At 41.2% G+C, this 27,406-nt stretch overlaps 1 protein-coding gene across 1 annotated transcript in view; it reads right to left on the bottom strand.

The window, feature by feature from the left end:
* SYNE3 (spectrin repeat containing nuclear envelope family member 3) overlaps positions 1–27,057 on the bottom strand; it is a gene marked incomplete at its 3' end in the record, with an annotated part of 35,468 nt that extends 8,411 nt beyond the window's left edge. Inside the window, exons 1-16 of the mRNA XM_082000082.1 lie at positions 26,900–27,057; positions 23,809–23,981; positions 23,057–23,366; positions 17,919–18,080; positions 16,833–17,177; positions 15,570–15,706; positions 13,474–13,621; positions 12,525–12,707; positions 12,111–12,254; positions 11,175–11,309; positions 10,035–10,196; positions 9,136–9,299; positions 8,043–8,166; positions 7,712–7,867; positions 6,893–7,042; positions 5,504–5,542 (exon numbers count right to left, since the gene is read on the bottom strand). Coding sequence (XP_081856208.1) covers positions 5,504–5,542; positions 6,893–7,042; positions 7,712–7,867; positions 8,043–8,166; positions 9,136–9,299; positions 10,035–10,196; positions 11,175–11,309; positions 12,111–12,254; positions 12,525–12,707; positions 13,474–13,621; positions 15,570–15,706; positions 16,833–17,177; positions 17,919–18,080; positions 23,057–23,366; positions 23,809–23,981; positions 26,900–27,043 — 2,676 coding nt within the window. The 5' untranslated portion in view covers positions 27,044–27,057. The remainder of the gene's footprint in view (positions 1–5,503; positions 5,543–6,892; positions 7,043–7,711; positions 7,868–8,042; positions 8,167–9,135; positions 9,300–10,034; positions 10,197–11,174; positions 11,310–12,110; positions 12,255–12,524; positions 12,708–13,473; positions 13,622–15,569; positions 15,707–16,832; positions 17,178–17,918; positions 18,081–23,056; positions 23,367–23,808; positions 23,982–26,899) is intronic.
* Between the last annotated feature and the right edge of the window lie 349 nt (positions 27,058–27,406).

Genomic DNA, 27,406 nt, shown 5'->3' with positions numbered 1-27,406 from the left:
GAAGAACTGCAGCCTGTGGGAAGGACTCACGCTGGAGAAGTCCATGGAGGCCTGTCTCCTGTGGGAGAGACCCCAGGCTGGAGCAGGGCAGAGTGTGAGGAGTCCTGCCCTGAGGGGAAGGAGCGGCAGAGACAGCGTGTGATGAACTGACCACAACCCCCATTCCCCGTCCCCCTGCGCTGCTGGGGGGGAGGAGGGAGAGAAAATTGGGAGTGACGTTGAGCCCGGGAAGAAGGGAGGGGTGGGGAGAGGGTGTTTTTAAGATTTGATTTTAGTTCTCATTACCCTACTCTGATTCTGATTCTTAATAAATTAAATTAATTTCCCCAAGTTGAGTCTGTTTTGCCCGTGACAGTAATTGCTGACTGATCTCTCCCTGTCCTTATCTCCACCCACGAGCTTCTTGTTATACTTCCTCTCCCCTGCCCAGCTGAGGAGGGGAGGGACAGAGCAGCTTTGATGGGCACCTGGTGTCTAGCCAGGGTCAGCCCACCACAGTATCCATCGGCTGGTGGCGAGCTCTTGATTTTTTTCCACATGTTTTTCTTGGTTTTGTTTTTCTTTGATTAATTCTTTTACTTATTAAACTGCCTTTATCTCAACCCATGAGTTTTCTCACTTTTACCCTTCCCATTCTCCCTGACATCCCGCTGCAGGGGGAGTGAGTGAGCAGCTGTGGGGGGCTGAGTTGCTCATTGAATTTAACTGAATTCAATTCTATTAAACACTGCACCAGTTTTAAATACACTCATAAGCAATACAATTTACCCCAATAAATGTATTTTGTACTTAAGAACAATGCTGTACTACTTTTAGAAGGAGAGTTATTGGCACCTAGTAGCTGGATGACTTTTCAGTGTATCTGAAATTTAGTAGGAGACATCAGTCTTCTACATTTATTTAGGATGGCAGAGAAGTAAAACTACTTCTCCCACTTCCAACTTCCACTCAGCCTTGCAATTTGAAATAAACTAATTAAATTGGGCATAGAAAGAATAAAAACTGAAGTAAAGGCAACAAGTTCTGGAACCGATAGAAGAAGCTACTGACATCAGAAGCTGGTTTATCACGTCCACAATGTATATTTCCAGTTGCTTTACCAGTGACTTCTCTGAAGTTAAGATTAAACTTTTCTTAAACTTCTGCAGTCACCATACATAATTTGAATTTTATTTGCATATTATTTAAATAATTTAAAAAATTGATGGCTTTAAAAAAAACTAGTATGTATACAATTTGAGGTATTGATCACAAGTATTTTTTCTACTGTGATTTTTACAGTAGTGTTAAAAAAATTTCAAGTATATACTGGAAATTGGTTTCATTCTGCTATGACTCAACAAATCTCTCTCTCGTTACCTTTCAGTTAGAAAATCATTCTAAGGTATCTCCCTGGTGAAAATCTGCAAATACTTCACAACATGGTAGGCTACTAAAGGACGCATCTTTTCAAGAAAGCCATCAGGGACCACCAACCACATACCTAGCACGTTAACATTAACAGAAAGTAAGAACCAGGTGTCCTGGGAAGCAAGATGTCTTCTCCACCTTGCATCAGCACTGCTGTAGAGGGAGAGCATCAGCAAGGCACAGAAGTGGCAGAACGAGATAAAAGACAAAGAGCTCCTGATTTCTATCATTTGGGAAAGCTGTAATGTAGATTGGTAAACAACACAAAACCTGCAGAAATAAGAGCAGACAGGCAAGCACCTCACAGGTGCAGTAATGTGAAGGGAAGCTCGTGGGCTTGAGGAGATGGAAGGGGACGATGCTGTCTGGCGCAGCATACTGAACAGTGGGTCAGAATTAGGAATAGGCAGCCAAGATTTTTCAGCTTTTTATTTTTTTACCTATGTTTCCTTTCTGAGCAAACATTACTGCTAAGGGAGAAGTCTATCTGCTAATTTTGAATGGTAAGTTACCCTTCTTCCTGTGTTTAGGCCATGGTATTCCTAATGGAATGGCCATGGAATTCCTAATTCTTAAAGCAGGTAGGCACAGGCTTATAGCCACAGTGATGAAAAAAATATGGAGAGATACTCTCTATAGCTATAGAAAAAAAATTGAAAACTGAGGGAAAGATACCTTTTAATGAGTCTTTTCCATTTCACTAAGAATGTAATTGTACAGGCATTTCAAGTAGCTAACACACAGCAGGACTTCAGGAAAACAAACGGGCCATGTACTTTCAATAGAGAGGCACCACTAACAGAAACATGTACACATGATGCTGTGCATTTCTGTAATGTAACTTTCTGCCATTAAGAATTCCCATCATATCTGCACTTGGGCAGAGCAGAATGCATTACTGTTTTCTTCCTGGCAAGCTGTGGCAGCTCTTGCTTTGCACAGTTTCCTGAATGACTGCATTAATTTGATTGACTCCAGATCAATGGTGTCTCTAAATAAGATTAAGTTACACGTTCCTTCTGTCTGTGTGTTATAGGAGATTACTCTTAGTAGAATCTCAAAGGAAGCAATTAGCTGACCACTGATGTAATGAATCCTGATTATTTTGTTTGTACAAACAATAAAGCCAGAATAATTTGTTTAGCAAGGAAGTGTAATTATTCTGAGCACTCAAGAAAATAAATCAAACAGTGATACCTAGACCTGTAAATAATGAGCCTTTGACTTCCTATTTATGCTAAGAATGGTCATGGAATATTTTCAGGTAGCTGGGAGCCAACCTTTGAAAGTAACATTTATCACAGTTATTATTGAGCATTTGCTTGACTATGTCCTTGGGTGTGTTAGGTGCCCTGCAGAAATATCCATCTACATTGCCCTGTCACTGGCACCTGCTAAAAATTCACTGCAGCCAGTGCAATTTCCTGCAACTGTTTTTTGTTAATCATCAAGAAGTCACTCACAACGCAAACATTAGCCCATACTGTTCCTAAGGGCATGAGTGGCCAGGCGCATGTCCTCAGCAAAGGATGAATGATCATAAAAAACCCACATTAATATACATGGAGCAGGCTCTATTCTGCCCAACATTTGGCCATGCAGGCCAGAAATGGAATAAAAACAGAAGGCAATGGAACAAGACTGGCCACAGCTGGGTCTTTCCCTTCTCCGAGTTGACCTGCTGCTGTTGCAAAATATTCACAGCTCAAACAAGAGAGACAAGCAGAGTCACTGGGGACTTCGTGTTGTAGAAAGCAGAGATCAAGTCCAAAAATAGCTCAGATTCTGCCACCTCTTATGATTTTGTGTGACCCAAAAGCATGAGGGAGCTGACAAATTAAGAGATAACCTGATCCTATCGCATCCAGACTCACTGGATGTTGCAAGTACAGTGATACAGCACTTTCTGCAGATATTAACTACCGAGATCAGCCATTCTCTCAGGGTAGTTTGTCTCCTTCACCATGGTTTCGAAAGGATATTCAAAACATACAAAAATCTTTTGCCTAATCTTTCTTTCATTTCTAGCCACGCTTTAGGTGTTAAATCTGAATTTAAAATAAACTGCAAAGCCACGAATTCTGCAGTTGGTTTGCTTTTCCTGTTCTCCCAGCCTGAGCAACAATGCACCCAAAAGGGATCAACATTATTTTCTGGTTCTTTTAAGGGGTGCTCCACAATCTTATGGCAACACAGGCTCACATCCTGATAAAAGCCTTAGCCTGAATGAGAAAAAGACATCTCTGCTTACAGCACTTGGATTCTCATTGTAGTGACACTGTTTAAATACAGAATGAATGCTCTGAAGTAAAATCACACTGAATCAAAATCACACTGAAGTGAGCAAGGTGTAAGTTACTGCAACATTTGTACTGGCTGAAGGGAAACTGCAAATCACTTGTTGGTGCAATGGGAGCCGTTTCCTTCATGCTTATGGGGTATTTCAGTTCTTCCTTCCTTCCCACCCTGAGCTGTTTCGCTTTGTTTGTGTTCAGTAGCTATTAAAAACTCACAGAATGCTTTTTTTGTGCTCTAGTTGGAGGCCTAATTGACAAATGTTTGCTGCCTGCCATTATGTTATTCCAGTATCCTTGAAAACAGACTGAAGACTTTAGTCTCCTTCAGAGAAGTTAAGGAACAATACATACCACCTACCCTGAGGGAGGTGGGACAGAGGAATTAAAAAATGCTATCTAATTGTGCAGTGGAGATGTTCTTATGCATAAAGCTTTTGTTTTGTTTTCCCCTACGAACAACCTGACCCAAATGCAGAGAATTCCTTGATCAATTTTCTGATAGGTCTCTTCTAGGGAAAAGCAGCACTACTAAATGTTTGTCTGCCTCTACACCAAGTATTAAAATGTCATATTGTTTTTCCAGCCTGAAAAATTCTGGTGACCTTACTGGATGACCAACAGTACTGAACAATTAATGCTGAGCCAGACAGACAAGAACAGAAACTCTTTGGGGGTTTTCAGGAAGGCTGAACTGCAGCAAAAACTATTCCAGGGATGTGTGAAAACTACCTTAAATTGGTCAATATTTTGCTGGGGAAAAATATTGGAGATGCTACTCCAGATTTGAGTACCAGAGGAATTATCTCATCAGAGTGAGGAATGTCTTGATTTCTGGCCATACTAGAAGTGCACTGTACTGTACCCTTTAAATATTGTTCTCTTCTAAAGAGATGTTGCAACAGGAGAAATCAAGAGTTTGATTTAGCTTAAGATGATTATGTGATTATGTTCCTGCAACATGTTATTCATCCAATCATCTACTTTGTGTTGGGCAAATAATGCCTTATTTTATTCCTTCTGAAAACAAACGGAAAGTGAGATGACAGTACAAAGTAGAAGCTAACAGTGTCTAAAAACAAAGCAAATTGTGACAGAGAGAAAGACTTAGTTCAACGCTGCTCAGGTCAACAGAAAAACTCGCTGGCTTTATGAAAATGCGATCAGAAATGCTGCTCAGGTTTAATAAGAAACTGACAGCATTTTGTTTTCTTTAAGCTTCTCCTTATCGTCTCCTGTACTGCTTCTGTTCCTTATGTCATCACTTCCAAAAGAAAATCCTTCACAGGAGGAATTCTGCTGCTTAGAACAAGGATTAGTCTAATAACATTAGACAAATCTCTTGACTTTCTCTGGTTTTCTGCATTAGAAAAAAGGTGGTCTGAATGATCCAAAACAATTTTTTAAGAAGTGTCTAAAGAATTAGAAGTTCCATTTTAAAAATTATTATAGGCACTTGGCCCCCTAACTCCTTTAGAGAGAGATCTGGGCTTTTCCTTAGTCTCTTTTGAAAAATGAATTAAGTTCATATAGCATGTAGATGTATAAAAACTGAGTTCCCCCCCACCTCTTCCCAGGAGATGGATATTTAGCTTCTAGAGATGCAGTAAGCATAGCTCAAGAATAAAAACTCTGTAATATTTTTTCTTTTAAAATCTGGAGAAAATAAACAGCTTTAAGAAAGGTTCTTAATAAGCAAATTAATCTCAAGAATCTTTAGAAAAATTTAATTTAAAATAATTATCTGCAAAATGTCTGATCAAACATTTTTTTAGCTTAATGATAGGAAACTGTCATACCTTTCTGAATCTGTCTTGTTCTTCCAAAGATCCAGGACTCTGTTTAGAAAAAAAAAAAAAAAGGAAAAAGGAAAAAGCATGAACTTAAAATCCCAGTGGAGAGTGGAGCCTATAAATGAGTATTCACCTCACATGGGATGTTTGTTTCACATTCACGGCCACCTGGATAGAGTGAACCAGCAGGAAATTTTTTTAATGAGCTTTTTAACACACATTAAGCAGAAAGCTGAAATGTTTTCAGATTCTTGACCATTTGAATCAGATAAGCAGTTTACCCAGCAATAGCTTTGACTTTACTGACACCTATTGACTATATTTATGCTTACACAAGGTTTTGATCAACAAAGCATAACTCATTACAATCAATGGCAAACAATTCTTAGAAATATGCTCTTTATAATTAGAGATCATGCTTACCTTCCATGCACTTTAAAGGTTTTGTATTCTAAGTAAACTTTGGAATTGAAGACAAGGTTTCCCTTGCATAAAATTTTCCGGTGCCTCAAATTTTAAGTATTTGAGTTCAGATACCTTCCAAAGCACTTGCATACAAGTACCAAATGCACACCTGTAAAGTCTAATCAGCTGATTAAGGTATCTTGAAGTTGAACACATAATGTAAATAGTTAAGACAGAAAAATCTTAATTATGTATGTTTACACTAAGAACGTGAGAGTATCTTTGGCATGCCCTGGAATATCTTATATATGGGGATGAATTCTGCCATCATTAGCATGTCTTATGTAGAAAAATTCCGTAACTTCTTTAATCGCTTGGTTCTTGCATTAATACCTCCATTTCATTCCAAATCCTTAGCCCGTAAAGACAGTTTCAAAAAGGACTAAGTCCTTCTGTGCACAGTTACTTTCTGACTCAGGTCAGTCAGCGTCTATTCTGATCACTCTGTCTCACAGCAAAAGACACAAATAATGAACAGTAAATACATTCTTAGTGCCGGAACTGTTAAAAAAGATAATTCAATGCAGAATGTTGTGTGGAGAAAAGGCAAAAAGATAGAAATCCACGTGGCCAGAACTAGATGTATAACCAAAATATTCACACAGCAAACATCTCACAGTCCCCAACGACATGCATCTTTGACAACAGCCAATTGTCATTCTGTTTTGAACCTTCCATTTTAAGAAATATTCTGAACATTGCTTACAAAGGGAAGAAGATAGTGCACAACTCTTCTTTTAACACAAGAATATTTGTGGTTGTATTTATAAATACATGGCTATGTTTGTTCTGTCTTTGATGACATTTACTAAGGGACATTTTAGTTAAGCACACGACACACACGTACTGTTGAATTATGACTAGCAATGTGAAGCAACCTAGAAGAGCAATGGCAGAGATTACAACTGTGAATGGAGTGCTGTCACCTACCGCTGAGCTTATGGACTCTTTCAGTTTAGATTTGTAGAGCATCCATCGGTAACGCAGGTCCTCCAGATCTTCAGAGTTTCCAACGACAGGATGAAGATGAAGAAGGTCCTCAAAGAGATGCTGACCATCAGGCACACGAGACTGTAGCTCCTGCAGGCAAAGACAAGGTCAGCAGCAACTCAGAATTTAAGAAGGCCCCACTTTTTAAATCTAGCATTCGAAAGACCAGTGTTACCAAATCAAACTACTTGGTACTCTGGAATAGCGCATTCATTTTTGTGATCGCTTCTTTGGACTGAAATGATATAAAAGAGCCACTCATCTATCTGCAGGACTCCTGTAGCCTTGGATATTTCCGTTTGTTTAATTTCTTACAGCATCCATTGTCATTGCATCAGGCTATATTCAACAGAGTGAGGCCAAACACCAGGCACTGATTTTAATCAGCTGCTTTTAACAAATAGCTTTGCCATACCACACTGGAAATGTCCAGTCCAACAGGTAGATGCCAGGTTGCTCTCTTCCCTCTACCACTCTGGCTCTGGCAGACCTTTCTCAGTAGAAATGGTGAAATACTTGTCCTAAATTCCAGCTACTCTAGAGTCTCCTAAAGCAGAGAGTGTAGTGGGTTTTTTTTGTTGTTGTTCTGGTTTTTGTTTGTGTGTTTTGTGGCTTTTGTTTTGTTTGTTTCGTGGGTTTTTTTGTGGGTTGGTTGGGCGGGCGTTGCTTGGCTTTTTTTTTTTTTGTTTTGTTTTTAACTCTGAAAGAATTTGCACTTACTACAATCTTTGTCTCCATCTTCATCCCCTGACAACTAACCTCCAGTTTGCTTTGGCGTGCCTTAATTTCCTCTGTGGACGATGAAGTCGCAGCAAGAATTTTGGTCAGTTTGGTGTTTTCTCCTTGTAACCACTCTTCAAAGTTGTGTAGAAGCTTCAAGTAGCTGCTCATATTTTGCCCTTCTCCTTTCCTCTCCTAGATTACAGAGCAACAGGAACAAAAAAGCCCTTACTGTTATGTTAGATGTTTCCTCTGAAGACCTGATTGCAAGATCTTAACCTCCAACTTTGTAACCATAGTATCAGATGAAGCCAATTAAAATTGTTCTTGTGAAGCTGATATGAAGGCAGATACAGAGTCCCCCTCTCACCTGCTTATGGTTGGGATCTATGTCTAAAAGATGGAAGGCAGGTCCAGACATCCACCTTCTGTCCACAGATGCTATTTTCTTCTTATCAGCCACTGGTCTATTTAACTGCCACTTTTTGAGAAGACTTGAAAACACAAAACCAGAGACATCAGTGCAGTGAAACATTTAATGATGAGACATTCACATTTTGACTGGGGCCATGAGGGGACACCTCTGGTGAAACAGCACTATTATAATTATACTATTATTACTATTAATAGCACTATTACTATTAAAGTTATTTCCAACAGCTTTTTAACAAAATAAGATCAAGACAGGAGTATCTCAAAGCAGCACCAGTCCTCTAGTTCTAGCATTTTCAAGTGTTTTGCTTTCTTTTATTCAGGTGAATGAAGGACCAAAAAAAAAAAAAAAAACCTACCTTGACAATACACCTTCCACTCTGGTAACAGCTGGCAGTACAATCAAGCCTTCCTCAAATTAGTCATTCTATTTTTATACTTATTCTGACACTATGTATGAATATTCTCCCACATGTAGCATAGTATTACCTTTTAATACAGGCTAGCAAATATAAGCAGCAGTTTGACACTGCACAATGAGGGCAAAACAAATTAAGTCCATATTTGCCAGCTAAGGGAGGATTGTAGCTTTGTTTACACTCTTGCAGGTTTGCAAAAGGCACAAATCCCAGTGCAGATATAGCCTCCTTCGATATATCTCCAGATCACACAGTGAGGACAGGAAGGTGTGGCAGAAGAGCAGAAGTCACCCAGTCTATGCCCCATTTCCTCTGATACAGACTGGCAGTACAATGGGGAGCCAGGTCCTAAGGAGACACTGCCTACTCCAAGCATGAGGTAAAGGCAGCTTCAGAGACTGCTCTGGTCCCCAATTCTCTAAAATGGTTTTCTTGAAAGTAATGATTTCCAGTTTACAAATGATTAAATAAAATCTCATCTTGCTCCTAGCCTTGTAACACAGCTGTTCACTTTCACAGCACAGAGCATAAAGCATCAAGTGTGCCTGGCCATATAGCAGTAAAGAGCATCTCCTTAAAGGGGACATAAGAAAGATGTACATGAGCACTTACCTAGTTGCCATCTCCTTCAGGGATCTCCATGACTCCTTCAGCTGATCCAGCTCTGCCTGGACATGGGCAGTCTCCTCTGGGGAAGAATTCTCCATGACCAGCTGGCCATGAGCTTCCACAAGGTGTAGCTGGATCTCCTTATCTGGAAACTCAGCTAGCCATCTCTGAAACGTACAGCCCTTACAGTTACTTCTAGGTATCCTGGGTAAAGCAGAGGCTATGTCAGACTGAAGGCCATGTTCAGTCCGGGACTATGCTGGTTCTGTTGGCACTAGCTAGAACATACCTAGCGGGAAAAAAAATACGCTGTGGATTCTTGCAAAGAGCCAACACAGGTCAAAGAGCTGATGGCAAAACTTAAAGGGCGCAAGCTGCCAATGCACCCCTTCTGTACCCTTCCTGTGAGCTATCTTAGTTTCCCGTGTGAAGGCAAAAGCTGCCAGATGAAGCAACCTGCCGGAGTGAATCTAGCATGCCAAATACTGCTACACAGAGAAAACCTAGCAGCTGTGGAACAGCTCAGTTCAACACAGTATAAGGTCAGCTGGCAGAGTAATAATGTTGAATGTACCGATGAGTACATATAGGCAAAAGTAGGTATTGTCCAGAGGGATCACTGTGGCAGGAAGAGCTCTTTTTAAGATCACCTATCCTTTGATAATACTTTATCTATCTCAATTGTTCTTAACTATTTCTCACTGTTCTTATCTGTTACCTAGCTACACATCTCACAGCACAGGGCAAAGCAGGGAGGCAGCAGCAACCAACAGTTATTGCAGGAGGAGCAAACGATCATTCCTCTCCCCATCCAGGAAACACTCACTAGAATACCCCCACCCTTGATGTCCGAATGCTGCAAAGTGAATAATTAACATCTTACACTAAGATGCTTTTCTCACCTCAAGGTCTTCCACCCTGCCCTCAGTGGTCTGCTCTCCATCAGCACCCTGGCAGGAGCCAATCTTCTCAGTGGTTACTGTGATCCACTGCTGGAGGTCTGAAAGTTTGTCATTATATGCCCAATGCTTCTGAACATGCTCTTCACTCTGCTGTATCATCCTCTACAAATGATAAAAATATGTCAGCAGCTAAACACAGACAAAAAGCAGTTTCATTACTGGATCTAACACTGACTATTGGCACAGAATCTCATAGGCAAAAAGGAAAAAAACAGCTGCTAATGAGACACAAAAAACTTTATCCTTTAGCATCAGTGGCATAGAAAGCACCTACAAACTCCTGCAGGCCTGAATTCAACCACATGGGGGGGCATTAAGCACTAGAATAGCTCCCTTTCTTTTCAACTGAAACAGAATAAAGAATATGTTTGGGGTTTTTTTTATACCTCAATCAATACTGAATACATCTTATACTCCCTGAATCAGAAAGGACTGCGCAAACTATTTTGTCACAAGTCCAGATCAGCGATAAATGGGATTACTGAGATTGAAACTAGAATTCCACAGTGCGTATTATGGTAACACTTTATCATATGTTTTTTTATGGTGAAGTGCACAACCAAGGGAATTTTATAAGCTCTTCTTCTGAGATGGCTTTGGAAGGTCCTTTTACAGCTATGTTTACAAGCTACAAAATGCCTCAGGTCAAAACAAGTAATTATGCAATTGCAACACTTTTCCCTCATTAACTTTCAGGTCACAAAGCTATAGAAAACCAAACAGTTTTATACAAAACTACTATCCAGGAATCTGTGAAGAAGTCCAAGCACTTCCATGATAATATAACTATGAGGTCTTTCAGTCAGAAATCTCAGGCCCACTCCAGAAATAATTTATATAGATACAAAATCTGTGTGGATGGTATCCTATCCCAAAGGGAAATCACATTACAGATAATCAGAGAATCCTGGTTAAGAATTCAGTGCCTTCTTCCCCTGAAATGAATATATTTGTCACTCAAAGCATATAATCTCATATGCTCAAAGATTTTTTTATATTTTTAAACAGTGGCAACTGACAACTCCTCAGGCAACTAAAATGACGTCTCCTCAGGCAACTGAAAACTCTTCCTCATGTTACCTCCAATGATCTCTTCAGGGCCTGAGCGTCAGCTGAAAGTTGGTTCATTTCATGCCTGTGTGTGGTATTTGACTGAACAAGCTTCTCTACCTCCTCCATTTGAATCGCAAGCTCTGCCAAGTCATCTTGGATCATCTGCAGACAAAAAGACAGATTCCAATGGGTAATGTCGCTGAGTAGCTGCCAGAGGAGACTTAGTATAATAAGCTAAGTACTGCAAAGAACTATGGTGATAACACCCCTGTGGTCACCAAGGGTGAAGTCGCACCATATAGCTGAAACACCGTAGCTCACCATGGTGAAAAGAAAGTCTCACATCCCCTCTTTCTTCCCCTCCTGCTCTTCTCTCCCCTCTCCCAGCTATGTAGTCCCACTGCATGCCTTGAACAGGCTCTACTGCATGTTGGACCCTTTGTTGAACCAGTTCAAACCACTAACCAAGTGGAAAATGGTAATTTTTTTCTGTTGATTATTGTTTTCTTATCTTGGCCAGCTGAATTAACCCATGGAATAAATCCAGCACATGTCAAAGCAGTGACAAGGTAAAGAGCAGGAGGTGGGGTGATAAAGAAGGAGGTGGGACAATGGGAACTCCCTGCTTTTGGAGGGAGTTAGATTGGTTCAGGTTATCTTGTGCAGTTTCGCTCCTAGTGGGATGTATCAGAATACACCTTCTTTAACAGTAAAACTAGCCCAAGAAGGTATGGCACCAACAGCTTCCAGCTGCTTGTTCCTTCCCTCAAGCCCAGTTTGCCCGTTCTTCAGCTGCACTGCTTCAATTTCATTTATTCCATGCTATAAACTGGGCCAAACAAAATTATCTAACACATAATCAATTGAGGGGACAAGGTACTGAATTCCTAATGTTAATGAAATATGAACAAACAGGACCACAATTAACTGAGGATATCACAGTCAAACATTACTGTAATGTACCTGGAGTCTCTGGAGTTGTGTCTTTTTACCCAAGAGGTCAGGCCGTGGTTCCTTCTCTAGATCTAATTTGGCTTTGATGGCAGATAATTTCTTCTGCAAAGGTGCAAAACCAGCATCAAAGTCCTTATGTTGCGATATCAAATTCTAGATGGAGAGAGATGAAGAAAAAAGATCCAGCATTCAACATATATCCCTTGGCATCATCTTTTGTTAATGTCCAATTTCGTACTCGGAACAAACACCAAGCTACACCATGCAACAGACCACAAATTTATTTGAATATTTGATCAACCTAGAAGAAGGGATTTGGTACAGCTGGTTAGTACTAAATTTATATCTATAAAACTGTCTTAGTAAAAGATTGATCACTGTCTTTGTCACAGATAAAGACTGTATATGGGCTTTGAAGCTCACCTGGAGTTTGCTTTTGCTTTGCAGCAGACCTTTGTGTAGAATTTCTCTCTCCTTTGAAGCTTCAGCTACTTCTTGCAGGAAAGACTTTGCTTTCTCCTCACCAAGGACATTGTTTAGCAAATCTTTCTTCAGTTGTAATGTCATCAACTTCTCTTTGAACTGGGAGCTTTCAGCTAGAGCAGCCTAAAGGAGAAAAATTCTTCCAGTGAAATCATACCAAAAAAATAAAAATCATATAACCACATTACTCTCACACAAGTCACACAACCAAAGCAGTATGACAAAGTCAGGTAAAAACAGCATGCTGGGCCAACAAGGGGTAACAGAAGGTACCTGGACAGTGCCCAGTTAAAGGAAAAGTCTTCCTGGTAATGTTAGAAGCACCAGGGCTGCATCCATTTTGTGAACAGAAATAGAGGAAAGCTGTACTATGGAAAGAGTTGTCTGTGCAGAGGAGAGGCCTAAACAACCAACAGAAAGGACAGCTTGAATGCTCATCCCGAGGACAGACTCCATCCCTGTTCACAGACACATTCTGGAGATCACAGGGATGACAAACTAACAAACACACCTTGCTGGGCACATGCAGAAATCATGCATTATAATCCCACAACCGTATTACTACACACTTCTTAAGAGTCCACAGACTTCCCGTCCAGGGAGATCTGGGCTAATGCTAAACAATCTTATCATCATTGTTAAAGATACCTAGCACTTTAATTCAGCCTATTCAGTTGACAACTCCAGTTAACCAAATGGAGGGCAGAAAGCAAGACATCCTGCTACAGCTAAAGCTAAGTATTGGCTTCCATGCTGTGGGGTTTCCTGCCGTGCTGGAAAGGCCCTTCCAGCTGCTGCTGTCCCGCAGCTGTATGTGGGCAGCTGCTGGAATAGCTTGGGCAAACACAAAACAAGTATCAGTTTCTGAACTTAGTAACGGGTTTGCTACCTCAATGTGAGCCAGCGCTGGCTCCGGAGTCTCCAGGAGCATCTGGACCGATGGCTTCCACTGTTCAAAATCTTGCAGGGGATTTTGGAAGAGTCTTCTCAGCTGGGTTTCTGTGTCAGTGCTCATTTTAGATGTCTTGCCTCTAACACTGCAAGGATAAAGTGAGAGCCGAGAGAAGGATTATGAAGAAATCCAAGTCCAAACATCCTATTCATCAAGGCATGAATTAACACAATACTCGTGTGTAAACCGTAACCAACACAAAAGCCTCAGTCTTTTTTTTACTGTCTGAGCCTGGTGTTGCATACTGACAGCTGCTCTGTCAGTCAGCGACACCCAACAAAACTTTATTTAGAAGCCGTAAGACACATTTGTCTCTTGTGCAACTGTGTATCAGGAATTACTTTGCCTTTCCAGCAGCCAGCAGTCTCCCCTTGTATGTGATCTTTCTTGGCTGCTATCAACAGCTTGATTTAACAAATCATATTATTGGAGCAGTCCCACTGACTGATGGGAGGCACACAAGAGTGTTTAGAATTTAACTGCAGTTGCCTGTATTGTTTTACATATTACTGAGTCTTTGTTCCTTTAAAAAATTACATTAAGAAATATTTGATCGCTCTGTGTTACCTGCAAAAAAAGAATACATGTTTTTTTCTGATATAAATTTTTTCAAAATTTTCAGAACCACTTATATTTATATTGACATACATAGGTGATTCTGACAAAAGCCTTGTATTTTTTTTATATATGTATACACATACATGCACAGTTATAAATGCGTGTGTATAAAAAACTATATAAAAAACAAGCATCAGCACACATTCATTAATTATCCAGGCTTCTCTTACAACAGCTTATCCAAAATACAGCTGAGTAAGGAGGCCTCACAGTGACACACCCCAAGCAGCTGCCTCCTGTTATTCTCAGCTTTCCTGACCTCCCAGTTTGCAGAATCCTATTTGATAGGAATGCAGCCCAAACTGTACGTTCATATGGGAACAGCATCCTGCAAATTCGCAAAACAGGCAGGCACCAGCAATGCCAACCAAGGTTAATACTGTCTTTCTATAAAAACAGAAGCAATAATCTTACCTGTGTCACTGGGACGTTAAGGAGCTAAACAAAGGCAAGCTTGCAGAGGCCAAAAGCTCCACAAATAGAAAGTTCTGACATTACATGTCCTTTGCCATTTGCTCTGCTGCCCCTGCCAGGCTCAGCGTGAAGCTGCCAGGCTTTGCAAAGAAGCTTTGGAGAGAAGCTGGCAAAAGAGCAGCTGCCATTTTCTACTCAGAGGCAAGTCCCCTGCCCTCTCTGCTTCTCTTTCGACATCGTTTGTTAGTTTTTAAACTGAAATCCTTTCCCATAATGACCTATAAACCTTCCAGGAGGACAGCATACTGTGCACTGGACAGAGGAAGATAAGCTTGGATACAGTAAGAAAAACTGACCTTTCTTTTTCCTTAAAAAAAAGATCCTTTCTTCTAGTTTGAAATATTTGCTGCAGCTTCTTTACTTCCTGATTCCAGGCAGCCTGGAAACGGAAACACTGAAGTCTGGGGAGAGGCTAAACTTTCAGAGTTTCCAACCCAAGGCGAGTTGAAAACAGGAATCATGCATACATGCTGCCAGGAGAAGGGGAATAAACTCTGCCAAGTAATTGCTAAGGCTGATGAGTCACCACAACAAACTCAACAAGGGAGGGCCATAATTCTTCTGAACCGTTTACTATTACAGCTCCTGTCCTGATTTTCTAGTTGCTGTCATGAAAGGCAAGCAAAATACTAAATTATTATTATAAAATGCTAAGAAGATCAAATTAGCTGCCAACAATCTAATTTTCTTCAAACCATGCACAACATTAATGATGCAAGATCATTGCCTGAAAATGACCAGCAGCCTACAGCTCCTAGGAAATGGCTAAAATTACAGATTTACTGAAATGTGGAGGCATATGTAATTAGCAAAAGCCTTTCTTTTCTACCTGTCATCTACAACTGGACAGTATATCACTTTTTTCTTAGGCCCTTGTCAATCCCTTCCATGTCAGAGAGAAGATACCCCCCACCCCCCAGCATAATCAGACTTCCCACTACCTTTGATACTGCTGTATTGCAGAGACAACACTCTCAGCGTGTGGCTGCACATCTTGGGAAAACCGTAGCAGTTCCTTAAGCTGAGCCTTCAGCCTCTCAACCTTGGATTCTTCTGCAGCCAGAGCTGCTCTCGTTGCCTTAATCATAAAAATAATGAACAGATCACACCTTATGTAGCATCTGGCATATGAAATGAAGAGAGAAGGCTGTCTCTCTTATTCATAAGTCCCCTTTCTGCTGCCTTTTTTCCTGGTTGTAAGGAATATGGGCTTTGTTAAGGCAGAAAACATTCTCAGGAACAGTTCGGTTCCTGCAGGCTCTCTCTCCTCACACTGCCTAGCCTCTGCATCTGATCTGCAGGGTTCCCCATTTGAACCCAGTGAATCACAAACAGGCTAAGTTTCAGTTCACTGATTGAGGTATATAAGATGAGATACATTTTTTGAGCAGTCTTAACTATGTTTGCATGAACAGATCTTTCTCAAAGACTCACATAGAATGTTAATTCTAGAGTGACATAGGGAAACAAAATCAATAAAAACCATGCAAATGTAGCTGGATTGAGCCAGTCTGTATTTTGTGGATCATTTTTGCATATACTTTTCCCAGCTAGTCCCGCTGAGTTCTAGACATACAGATAGCAATGAAAGGCACTTTGAGAACAGATAATAAATGCAAAACCAGCCCTCAAGAGGAAATGAGTGGTAAAGATTCTTATCTGTTTTTGTGTGACAAATGTTTTGCATCCACTTTTGCAACAGATTGATTTTGGTATAAATACTGGATCGCTACAAAGTTGGTACTTCTTAGGAATAAAGATGACTCTGCCAGTAAAGGAATACAGGTACCCACCTTACACAGATGAAAGCTGTAATACAGAAATAGTTTGTGTGTGTGTGTGTATGTATGTATGTATTTGTATATACAGTGAGGCATTATTTTCCTGCTTCTTTTTAAGTAGAACAAATTGTGTCGTTTATTCTGTATTGTGCTCTTTTTGCATATGGTCTCTTTGAACTCAAGACACAAGCTCCAACACATCTTCCAACCCTGCTCCCTCTGTGCAGAGTGAGATAAAGGTTAGACTACTTGATTCCATTGTTGCTATTCACATTTTCCTCAGTCTGTTTCATACACACTCATACTCTTTCCTTATCACCTTTAACCAGTGGGACAGGTACCTGTCGGGTGTGACGATGTATGTTCAATCTATGACTGCACTTGATCCCACTTGTTTTAGGCATACAAAGGGTAACAACTTACATTGCATTTTCTCCACAGAGTTACAAACTCATCTTCAGTCTTTTCCCCTTCCCCAGGGTCCAAGTCATTTTCTAGTCTTTGTAGATCTTTTCTCAGCTCCTGGATGTCTGCTTCTAATTGTCTGGCTTGGGACTCATAGGCACTTTCTGACTGTTGGATCTTGAGCAATTGCTCCTCCTCCTCACTACCCAGCAGTTTCAACTTCTCCAAAGCTTTTCTTAGTTCTTCAAGTTCATCCTTCATTCTCTCAGCTCCGAGCGGGGAGGTATTCTGAATCACCTCTGCACATTGATTTTCAAGGTGCTTCCATTTCTTTCCACCGCTCCTAATGTTTTTGGCAATTTCCTGCAGAAAGAAGTTAAATAAAGATTAGCTGCAGGAATGGGAAGTTGGGGAAAAAGCTGGAAGCAGTAAGAAAAAAAGATCACTTTTCCTGGTTGTACAGATTTTGTTCTTCACTTCTTATTTCAAAGCACATCTTTTTTCAAGTGACCAGAAGCCACAGTTGGTCATTTGACTGCCTTCTGAGTAATGCTAACTGCCATGATTCTGAAAATATTGGCTTGATTTTCATAAATGCTTGTCACCTGGGGTCCCTGACAAAGAAAACAGGAACTGCAGGCACGAAGAAATACTAACAGTCATATCTCTGAGATATTTAAAGCTAAACAGTTTAAGCACCAAAATATTGGACACTGTCCTCAAAACTGGTATTTTTATCACCAGCTCTAAACTCTCAAAATCTGTGAGCCTTCAGGCTCTATTTGGATCATGCTTACCAAGTATCATTCATTTAAACAAGTTTAAAGGGCAAGGTTCTCAAAGAGTCACATAACTGTAGGAGATCAGGCTTTAAAAAAATAAAATAGACCAGTCTGTGACTCATACTACAGTTGGGAGAACCGTACATGCTAACAAGCTTCAGGACCTGATACAACTCTTCTCTCCTAGCCCATGTTACAGTCACCACCTATTCTGTTTGTGTAATTCTTTTCTCAAGTACATCCTTGTATGGTTTGAGAAATATATACAGGCATGAAGAATGAACAATCCTAGCTCCTTGTTAGAATTATATAGTTTAAGGACCTTCAATGCCTTTAACTTGTCCTCTGCCGAAGACTTGGTTGCTTCTCCAATGCAGCAGTTTAATCTTTCTGTCACAGCATTCAGCCACGATTGAAACTGGTTGACGTTAGCGCTGTACCGTTCATGTTCCCTGGTTATCTTTTCAAGCAGTTTCACTCTGCTCTGTAACAAGAGACATCAGAAGCTGTGAGAAGAGTGCTTATCTGGCTCTTTTTCGTTTCCACTGTAACCCAGAATGTATAAACAAGAGTCCCTTTCTGTGAGCCTCGACAGCACTTGGCCTCCACTGGTGAGGTAGAGGTGAAGTCCAGTTCACCTCAAGAAACAGAACACAAAAGTACATAAAGGCTTGTCCCCATCTGGGTCATGCTTTAGGCTGTCAATGGCTACTCTCCAAGGAGACAAACTGCAAGGTCCTCTCAGGTCACTTTCTAGCCTCTCCTTTCCAAAACTTCCTATTCTCTCATTAGAAAAAGAAGAGACAGAAGTCTTTGGGAGACAAGCTGTTATGTTCCCCATGCTGGTTAAAAATAAAGATAAGTACAAAACAGATTGATTTTGCCTATCTCTCAAAATGAGAATAAGAGAGACTGTGCTAGGGGCATGCAAATTGTTTTAAAGTGTTCATTATTTAAGCAGGCTGTATGGAAAGTGACCATCACCTTCAATCATGTAGACGAGGAACGTTCACACTTATTCAATTAGCAGATCACAAACTATCCTGTGGGGCTATCACAGACCATTCAGTTGCTCCCTGCTGATCCAGTCTGGCACTCATCACAACAAGGCAGAGTCACACTTGCTCAGACTATCTTTGTTGGCTGAAGTTTAGGCCTTGCTAAAGGAAACTTCACACAAATCACAAGGAATGTGTTGTTTCACCGGTATAATATCCCACCTAAGTATTATTTCCTATGAAATCAGACTGATTTTTTCGTGCTCTTCACCAGTTGGCATGGAGAGCAATTGAGGTACACTATAGCTACATTAGAAATGAATTGTTCCTTGTACAATCCATTTAGTGCTTGCAGCACCCTTGAAAGGCTTTGCTGTCACAGGCAACGGGCTGAGTTTCATTTTGCGTAATATGGGACACACCCCATGCCTCTGAGCAGAGCTTCATCCCAGCTGCCCTCCACAGAGAGTAAGGTGATAGATGCAATGGTCGGCAGAGTTTCAAAGTCCCCTCTGCGTTTCCCTTGTCTCTGTGAAGCTCTGGGCATGTCCTCACACCCGTCAACCTGCCTGAGGTGGCAGTGGGCCATCTCAGTCCTGTCAGCCTTTCTCCAGCCAGGCCAGCAGAGGGTGGCATGAGCATCAGTCACCAGGGGATCTTCCGTGTGCTGTTGGGTGGTGGTCCCGCTGGCACTTCGCCCTTCACCTTTGGGACAGCTTATGCCCACGGTGCAGTACAAAGCCACCACCCTCCAGGTGGCACCACACCAGTCTGTCTTCCACACCACCACTGCAGTCTCTGCTGACTTGTGCAAAAGTCAGTTTACTTGCTTTGGGATAAAAGAGGGACAGCTAAGGGCCAGCTGCTTCCCATGGAGGATGAAATGCTGCCTACTTACTGGGGCAGGACCTTTAACAGCACCACCTGTGCAAGCATGGGTTTGGAGGAGACCAAAAAGCTGAATTCTAACTGCAGACTTCTGTGGCCAAGATGTATCCAGCAGAGCACCTCACTTCTTTGCTAAATCCCCTTGCCTTGATTCTCAAATCTGCAGAGGTTATATGATTCTCACTTTGACCTCAAGTTAGGGACTTGAAGAATGCAATCTTATAGTGGTGTAAATGGGCCAAATATGGAAGTGAAACAAGTCAGCCCAAGCTTATTGATTCCAGGGAATTAGGCTAACTTGTTGCACTGACAAGCTCCAAAGCGAGCAAGTCAGAGTAACAAAGTGGAGCTATTATTAAACTCAAAAGTCTTACGCTAATATATAGAGGGTTATAAAGGAAGTTGAATGACCCACCCCTGGCCAGGCTATTCAGCAAAAACAAAGGAGCGCACAGTTTGCATACTCCTGCTGGCCCATGAGGTCAAGGAAGAGATGCCATGCATCTGGACAGACTGTGCTAGCTGTCAAACAAAAGTCTTACAAAGAGCTGGCCAAGACACCCCCCTCCCCCAAGAGGTTAGGCAGGGAAACTTTCTAATGATGGAAAATATGGTATCACTTGCTTCTGTTAGCTGTTCAAGGGGCAGGACAGTGTTAAACTCAATCTCCACATGCATGTGGTTGACGTGAGGAGACATTAAGCAAGGACATGGCCCTGGAAAGAGTGAGAGGACCAACAGGAGAAGAATGGGTTTGCCATGGGCTGCAGACAAAGATGTGTCTGGGCAGGATATGCCCAGCCCTGGGTACTCAAGGAGGGTGGACAGAGGCATAGGAAACCTCTCCTCCCCTAAGCTCCCTTCACAGTCAGCAAAGGCAAACGAGTCTCCTCTGGAAGGTGATCTAGAGCACATAAACAAAGTTCCAGATTTAAATCCCTCTGTGGGATCTGAAATAAAGTACAGCAAGCTTCTGTAGCCCTTCCTGGTGCTTTTAGTCTTAGCTCTATGGTATGTGAGCGTTGGAATTAGAAATATCTGTGTTTCAGTTAACAGAGACAACATGGACTGAAATTAATTTGATGTGCTTAGACATATTTGATACATTTGACTACAGATCAACAAACTGTATATCGTAAGTTTTGTTACCATCTTCAGTCATCATTTATGCTAAAACCCACAACCATATACCTCTGCATATTGTTATTTTACTAGGCGAGCACGTAGGAAATGGCTGCCACATCTAAAAACATACCTGTCAATGTAATTAAAAGAAAATTATGTGCTTTTTAAAATTTGGGAATGATAAGGACACATATTAGCACTAAGAAAGAAAAAAAAAAGCCCACCAATTGCTCGTACCAGAGACAGGCAAACCATTTTAGAAACACTGTCCAAGAGCTTGCCTTCTGAAAGAGCTGGACAACTGCACGGTATCTAAAAATGCTCTTCAAACACAAGTGTAATCTACAAACACCAGCAAGCCTCCTCTGGGAGGCAGCTCAGGCATTCAGCTGACAACTGCAAGTCACATTTAGCCTGGCCTCTCATCATGTGAGGGGCCAGAGCAATCCCCTTACAACTCCTGCGTCTCTTTCATTCATTCCTCCCTCCTTTTGGAAGAGGTGGCAGGGTTTCTCTAAATACTGTTATACTTTCCAACAGAATTCCCAAGGTGCCTGTAACCTTGGCATTAGCTAATGAACACTGCATTTACTTCAGTTGCAAAATCCAAGGCTTCCCAACTCCCTTCTTTGTTCCATACCTCCTGAAAGAAGAATTTCTTAGCTGGATTCTCTCACTCCATCCTTCTATGAAATGTGGTATTTGTAACCAATGCCAAAGAAAAGCTTTTTCTAGTGTCTCAGTTGGCTGGAGATATAAAGACTTATTTTGTCTAAGTACTATGAGCTACTTCCTGATCTCATTTACACCAGCATGTGTCCAAGTCAGTTAAAGAAATTACACTATGTAAAACCAGTCTCAGAGAGGTCACATTCTGGCTTTGAGTATTCAAATGACTTGTTTGAAAGAACTGCCTTATTAAAATACCTAATGACTGTCTCCTGCTTCAAAACCAAAGACAAATCTTGGTTAAAAGGGAGTAAATGAGAATTTTAAATGGCAATCTAGATAGACAACACCTGAATTCCCAGGAACCTCCTTATTTGTAAAGCCAGCTGCCTTGTAATGAAGATATCTACCTTGAAACACAAATAATCAGTATTGAGGCTCAAGTCTGTTGGTCTCTACAGCCTCTCTGTGGCAGCTGCAGTTACAGAATTTCCAAATATACGCTGGTTTTTGGAGATACTTATTGGCAGTAGTTTATGGCTAAAAAATATCTGAATTTCATGCTCATGAAAGGTGCCAGCTTGGAGGTTTCCTCATTGTTTTGAGGCTCAGGGTGGTTTGGGTTTTTTTTAACAGAAAAGGTATTTGTAGAGCAAGCAGAGCAATGGCATGAGCACCCCAGTGTTGTTTTTCTTCCAGTGTGATCTGAAGTTAACTTTGTACGACAGCACCCAGGGAGGGAGAGCATAAATCACTATCAGGCTCCAGTTCTGGACTGGGGTGTAGGTGTGGGAACAAATAGAAGGCAACATTATGACAGAGGCAGCTAGCAGAAACAATGTAATGAAAATTATTTGTATTTGCACCAGGTAATTCCAGCCTATGGAATTCCTGGAAGCCACTGTGAGACAAAGACTAGATTTTAATCTCTATATGCTAGGGATAGATGTGCCTACATATTTCAATATCCCTTTGAGTATTTCTATAGATTTAGACTAGTATGAAGCTGAATTCTTCTGCCCACATGCAGATGTCTGCCCCACAGCCATGCCACATGATCCAATCCTGTCTTTACCAGAATTTTAGAAGTGAAAAGTATAAAGTGTAAAGTATAAAGCCTTATTTGAAATCATTACCCAGGAATAGGGTCAAAGGAAATCACTGGCACTGAAAGATGAACTAGGATGTCTCACACCAGCCTATCTAAAAACTGTTCAACCTAGAAGATTAGCATCAGGCAAAAATTAGTATCTGTGTGCAGTGAAAATCTTTCAGATACTGGAACTGGCTAGTTGAGCTCAGTGTTGGGCCACAGCTGACTCCCACCTCCATGGTTCTCAGTGCTGCAGGCAGGGAGTGCAGCTCTGGATCCGGACAAATGCTACTTCCTCCAACAGGGGAGCATGCATGCAATATTCCCTGGCTCCGGGAATGGGTACTTTGCATCTGGTTACACAAGGATCACTAATGTCCTGAAAGATGAGGAACAATTCAAACTTTATACGGAGATGGCCTAAACCAATATTCACTAGGTCGCAGCAAGCAGCTTGCAGTTACTTTACAACAACATACCATAAAACACAGTGTAAGCATCCCAGTTAGCAGCTTATCTCGGGACGTGATGACTGTTGCAAACAGTCCACTGACTGAAAGAACAGGGGTCCTCAGCTCTGCTTCTTTTTGCAGTCCTACCAGGTAAGCCCCATCACTCAAGAAGCAGATAGCAAACAATACTGTATATTGGTGAAATCTGAACACCTCCCACTCTTCATAGGTGTACCTGAGCTTCTTCCCTGATTCCTTCATATTCCACCCTCATTTTCTTCTGAACATCCTCATCAACGCTGGGGTCACCTATCCTGCTGAACAAGGAAGCAGCTTCCTCTAGCAGCCTTTCCAGCAGGACTGACTGATTTAAGACATCATTCAGCAGAACCTGAGCATGGCTCAGCTGCCACTGCTTCTCCTTTAAGCCAAGCTGCAACTCAATGTCAGGCTCCAAGGTCACCCTCATGTTGTGAATCCATGCGTAAAACTCATCTTGGGCTTTCAGGTACTCACTCCAGTGCAGCCAGACCCACTCAATACGGCTGTTGGGGAGAGCAAGAGAGATGCGTTAGATGAAATTATGATGGGAGTAGTGGTGACTGGCAATCTTAGAAGGCCTTCAAAGCAAAGGACAAAGTTCTCAACAATTTTAAGATGCTCTGGCTTCAGAGGGTCCGGATTCACTTCCCAGGTCCTTGCTGCTTTGGGGAGAAAATATTCTGTACACGGTCCCTGTGCCTGGCCAAACTCATCATTCCAGACCATGAGGTGGGCTGGACTGTAAAGGCAGAGAGCACTGAGGTCCCATCAGCCCTCTCTCCCCACACAGTCCCTGACATGCTCATGGGACTGGGATTAGCAGTGATTGCTATCGACAATCCAGGCAGCAGAGAGAGGCAGGAAGCACTTTATGGAAGCCCTGTATGAGACAACTGCCTCAACACACCAAATAGCAGCCTTGTGCAAAGAGTACATTTGTCTTACCTGTGACAGTGAGTAATGTATATGGCTGTCTCTTCCCACAAGGCTTTAATGTCTTTCAGTTTAGATAGTACCTCATGCTTCTTATCCTCATCGATGCTGCGAAGAGCAGCATCTGCCTTCACAAGAATCGAGTCCATTTTCAAGCTGCCTTCTGGTTCCAGTGCACGTATTTTCTGTGAGAAAAACAAATGAGACTGAAAGCATGAAAAGAAAGCAAGTATAATTGATGAAATTTAAACTTTGTTTTTACCCAGGAATCATGAAGTCCCTGCTGCAAAGCTTCTCCTGAAAGGAAAATATTAACTTTTCTTCAGACTTGTTTATCCTTAAACATCCTAAAGGACTGAATTTAGTTGAAAACCACATAGCAGTTGAAAAACATTTAAATTAGTTGTAAAAACCAGATCATCTTCTATCAGATATCTTTGGCTGTGTTTCCACTGCTGTTATAAAGTTATAGCACTATGTTGCTACATGCCAGTTGTTATCCCCCACCTGCCAAAGAGCATAGAGGCAAACCCCACAGAGTACACTGCAACATCTCAGTTTTAAGCTCTACTACAAGAAATCATGAAGCAGATTAAAAAGGCTTCCTACTGCAAATGAAAGTTTGCTCAGAAAACATGCCAGGAGAAATTAACTAGTGGAATTTTCTGCCTGCTACCAAATTTTGCTTTGACCCTAAATTGCTAAGTTACGAATTGGTGAAAATGTATATCTTGCACAAATTGGAATGCCAGGAACTGAAAGCTAAGCCATGTAATTTTAAGTAGACTCTCTTCCTCTACCCAGAGGTGGAAAATCAGCACAAGTGCTGTACAATGTAACAGATTAATTATGTCCCAATTTGGATGTCAGCTTTCAGCATCACTTTATCCAAACTTCTGATATCGTTACATTAGCTTTTCTTGCTGTTCTTCCACAAACTCCTGGCAAACTGCAGGCTTTCAAGTCTGAAGGAAAAGGCTTCTACAATGAAAACACTGAGAGGTTCAAAATCAGCAATTACTTTTGGAAAGATTAGACCTATGGGATTTGTTCAAAAACATCACGTCAGTTATTGCAAAGGTGAGACCAAATCACAGGCCTTTGGATTTCCAGTCACACATTCTGGGAAAAGATTGTTCTTTTGGCATGTACATGGCACATCTGCGTGTGACGTACAAACAGGTGTTTGGACGAACCATCTACTATGAAAAGTGTGATTAAAAGAATCCAGGAAAGCAGGGCAAAGGGTAGGGCAGAGAAAGCAAACAGAAGTCATAGCTATCACCCAACAAAAAAATCAAGAGTAACGCTGTATTTTAAGCCTGACATTTTTCCAGCAAGTGAAAGCAAACAACAGCTGGAGAGAAAGCAGTGGCTGTACAGGCATTTTTCTTTTTCAAATCTGTTTTTTAAATGATTGCTATCTTTGGCTGGCATTTTCATTAACAAATTAACAGAAAATAAACCACAGGAAGGAAGCATGAAAAAAAAAAAAGCAAGCCAGATGCAAAAAAGGAACTGAAAAATGATCACTGGATTTGAAAACAGCCAATAGGTGAAGCAGCCAGCACATCATGAGGACATGTGAGCTGGACAGGGAAGCCAGGCCCAGAAAGAAGGCAGGATGAGGGAGCAGGAGGCAGGTAAGGTACACACAGGAAGAGAGAACAGATACTTGTTATTCTTTACAATGATGAATTTCCAAAGTCTGAATTGAAAAAATCTTCTAGCATGATTTTTTGCATGTTATAGATCTCCTCCAAAGCCCACAGAAGTCAACAGGCTTCAGTTCAGGCCATATAAAATCACCACAAACCTCTAAACCTTACGTCTTGATATCTCTGCCATGAATGCACCCCTTTTGCCAAACTACCACTCTCCTTACTCAAGTTCCTGTATTTCTTGCATGTTTTTTTAGACTGTACATATCACAGTTTCCCAGACAAAAGGAAAGGGTGAAAATAATTTAAGGGCAGAAATAAATCTATAGACCGAGAGGAAATACTTCAGATTTTCATGACTGACATGCAAGTCTAGCCATCATCCATCACTCCAGATGGCAAGATCCAGCCTCCGATGAGCTACAGTTAAGGAAAAAGACTGAAGACACGGCTGTACCATCATGTAAACAACCTTGTCCTCCATGTAAGCCTGCAATGTTTTTTTGGAGTTGTTCAACTTCAGGAGAAGCAGTCCAAACATGAGTAGACACACAAAAAGAAAGACTTTTGGGTAAATAATGATGGGAAAGATTTAGCCATTTAATTTAAAGAACAGACTAGTTGGAATTAAAGGTAATATGAGTATAAAAATAGTTTCAGTGTTAATCATAGAAATACCACCACTCCCTCTAATCATGAATGGTAGAGATGGGACAAACAGGAGTGTTTCATTCTCTGAGATTACCAGAACAAGATAACATCTAATGAATCTGAAGTTAATGAATGTGAAATCACAGTAAAAGAGCAGGCACAATCTGCAACGGGATCTCTGTGAGAAGAGTGATACAAGAGATTAAGTAAGACCAGAAAAAAATGAAAACATTCACCTTTTCAGTAGACAGATTATAAAGGGGAGCTGTAAATCCTCTTATCATCAGAGTTTATGGTAAAGGACAAAGGGATTACTCTAGAACAGCCCATTATGAGGACACTGCAATCTTCTCTCTCAGGGCCGGAGTCCTGGAGGAGATGGAACACTAACGTAATCTGATTCTCTCATACTATATGTTGGACTTCTGCAAATCACTATCTGGTAATTGCAAGCAGCGACTCAATTGTTTCAGGTTTGAGCATGCTCATAGGAGAGTGTAAACATCTCAACTTGACAAACCTGCTGCTAGTTTTCCAAATCAATCTGAAAAGCTTGGAAGCCTGTGAGATCAAATTGCCATCCTCTTTTCCTACAATGTCTGTTAACACTTTGTAGATGGAAAAATTAGAAAGAACACTGATGTAAACCCATCCACACAGGACCAATATTCCAGCAAGCAGGGGCAGCTGACAGTTTCCTAATGGAAAACTCCAGAGCTCACAGCCATAACTGCTGTAACAACAGCAGCAGTGATAGCCACCTCTGAACTACTGCATCACTTTTCCCTTACCTCAGTCTCTCTCAGTCTGGCTTCTAGGGCAGATCGAGGTCCCTTGGTGTTGTCATTGATCCTCAGTCTCTCTTGGATGGCCTTCATCCAAGCTTCTGCATTCTCCACGCTACTGTCAAATTCATCCTGTAGCTGCTGAGTCATTGCATTCGAAGAAGCTGAAAGGATAAGAAACAAGAAAATAAATAGGTTTTGGTTAAGACCTAAACAGGAATGCATTCAGGGCAATCTAAAGGAGCAAGGGAGAAAAGCTAGTGATGTTGTGGCATTCCTTTTTAATAATAATACCAAAAAAATGTAGCAGTATTGCGATTCAGTTGAGCACAGAGAACACATTCACACTGCAGCTTTCCCAAATGAAAATATACCAGGAAACAAAAAGAAGGTGGGGAACTGTGGGAAGCTCGACTACAGTAAACAGATTTAATGCAAAGCTTTCAAATGAGATTATTCTAGTGTTTGTGATGTATTCCAGATTGGCTACACCAATCACAAACACTTTCTGCT

The sequence above is a fragment of the Phaethon aethereus genome (genome assembly GCF_964289735.1).
Source record: "Phaethon aethereus genome assembly, chromosome: 5".
NCBI classification, from domain to species: Eukaryota; Metazoa; Chordata; class Aves; order Phaethontiformes; family Phaethontidae; genus Phaethon; species Phaethon aethereus.
The sequence above is the reverse complement of the archived record's forward strand: the minus strand, read 5'-3'. Positions and strand labels throughout refer to the sequence as shown.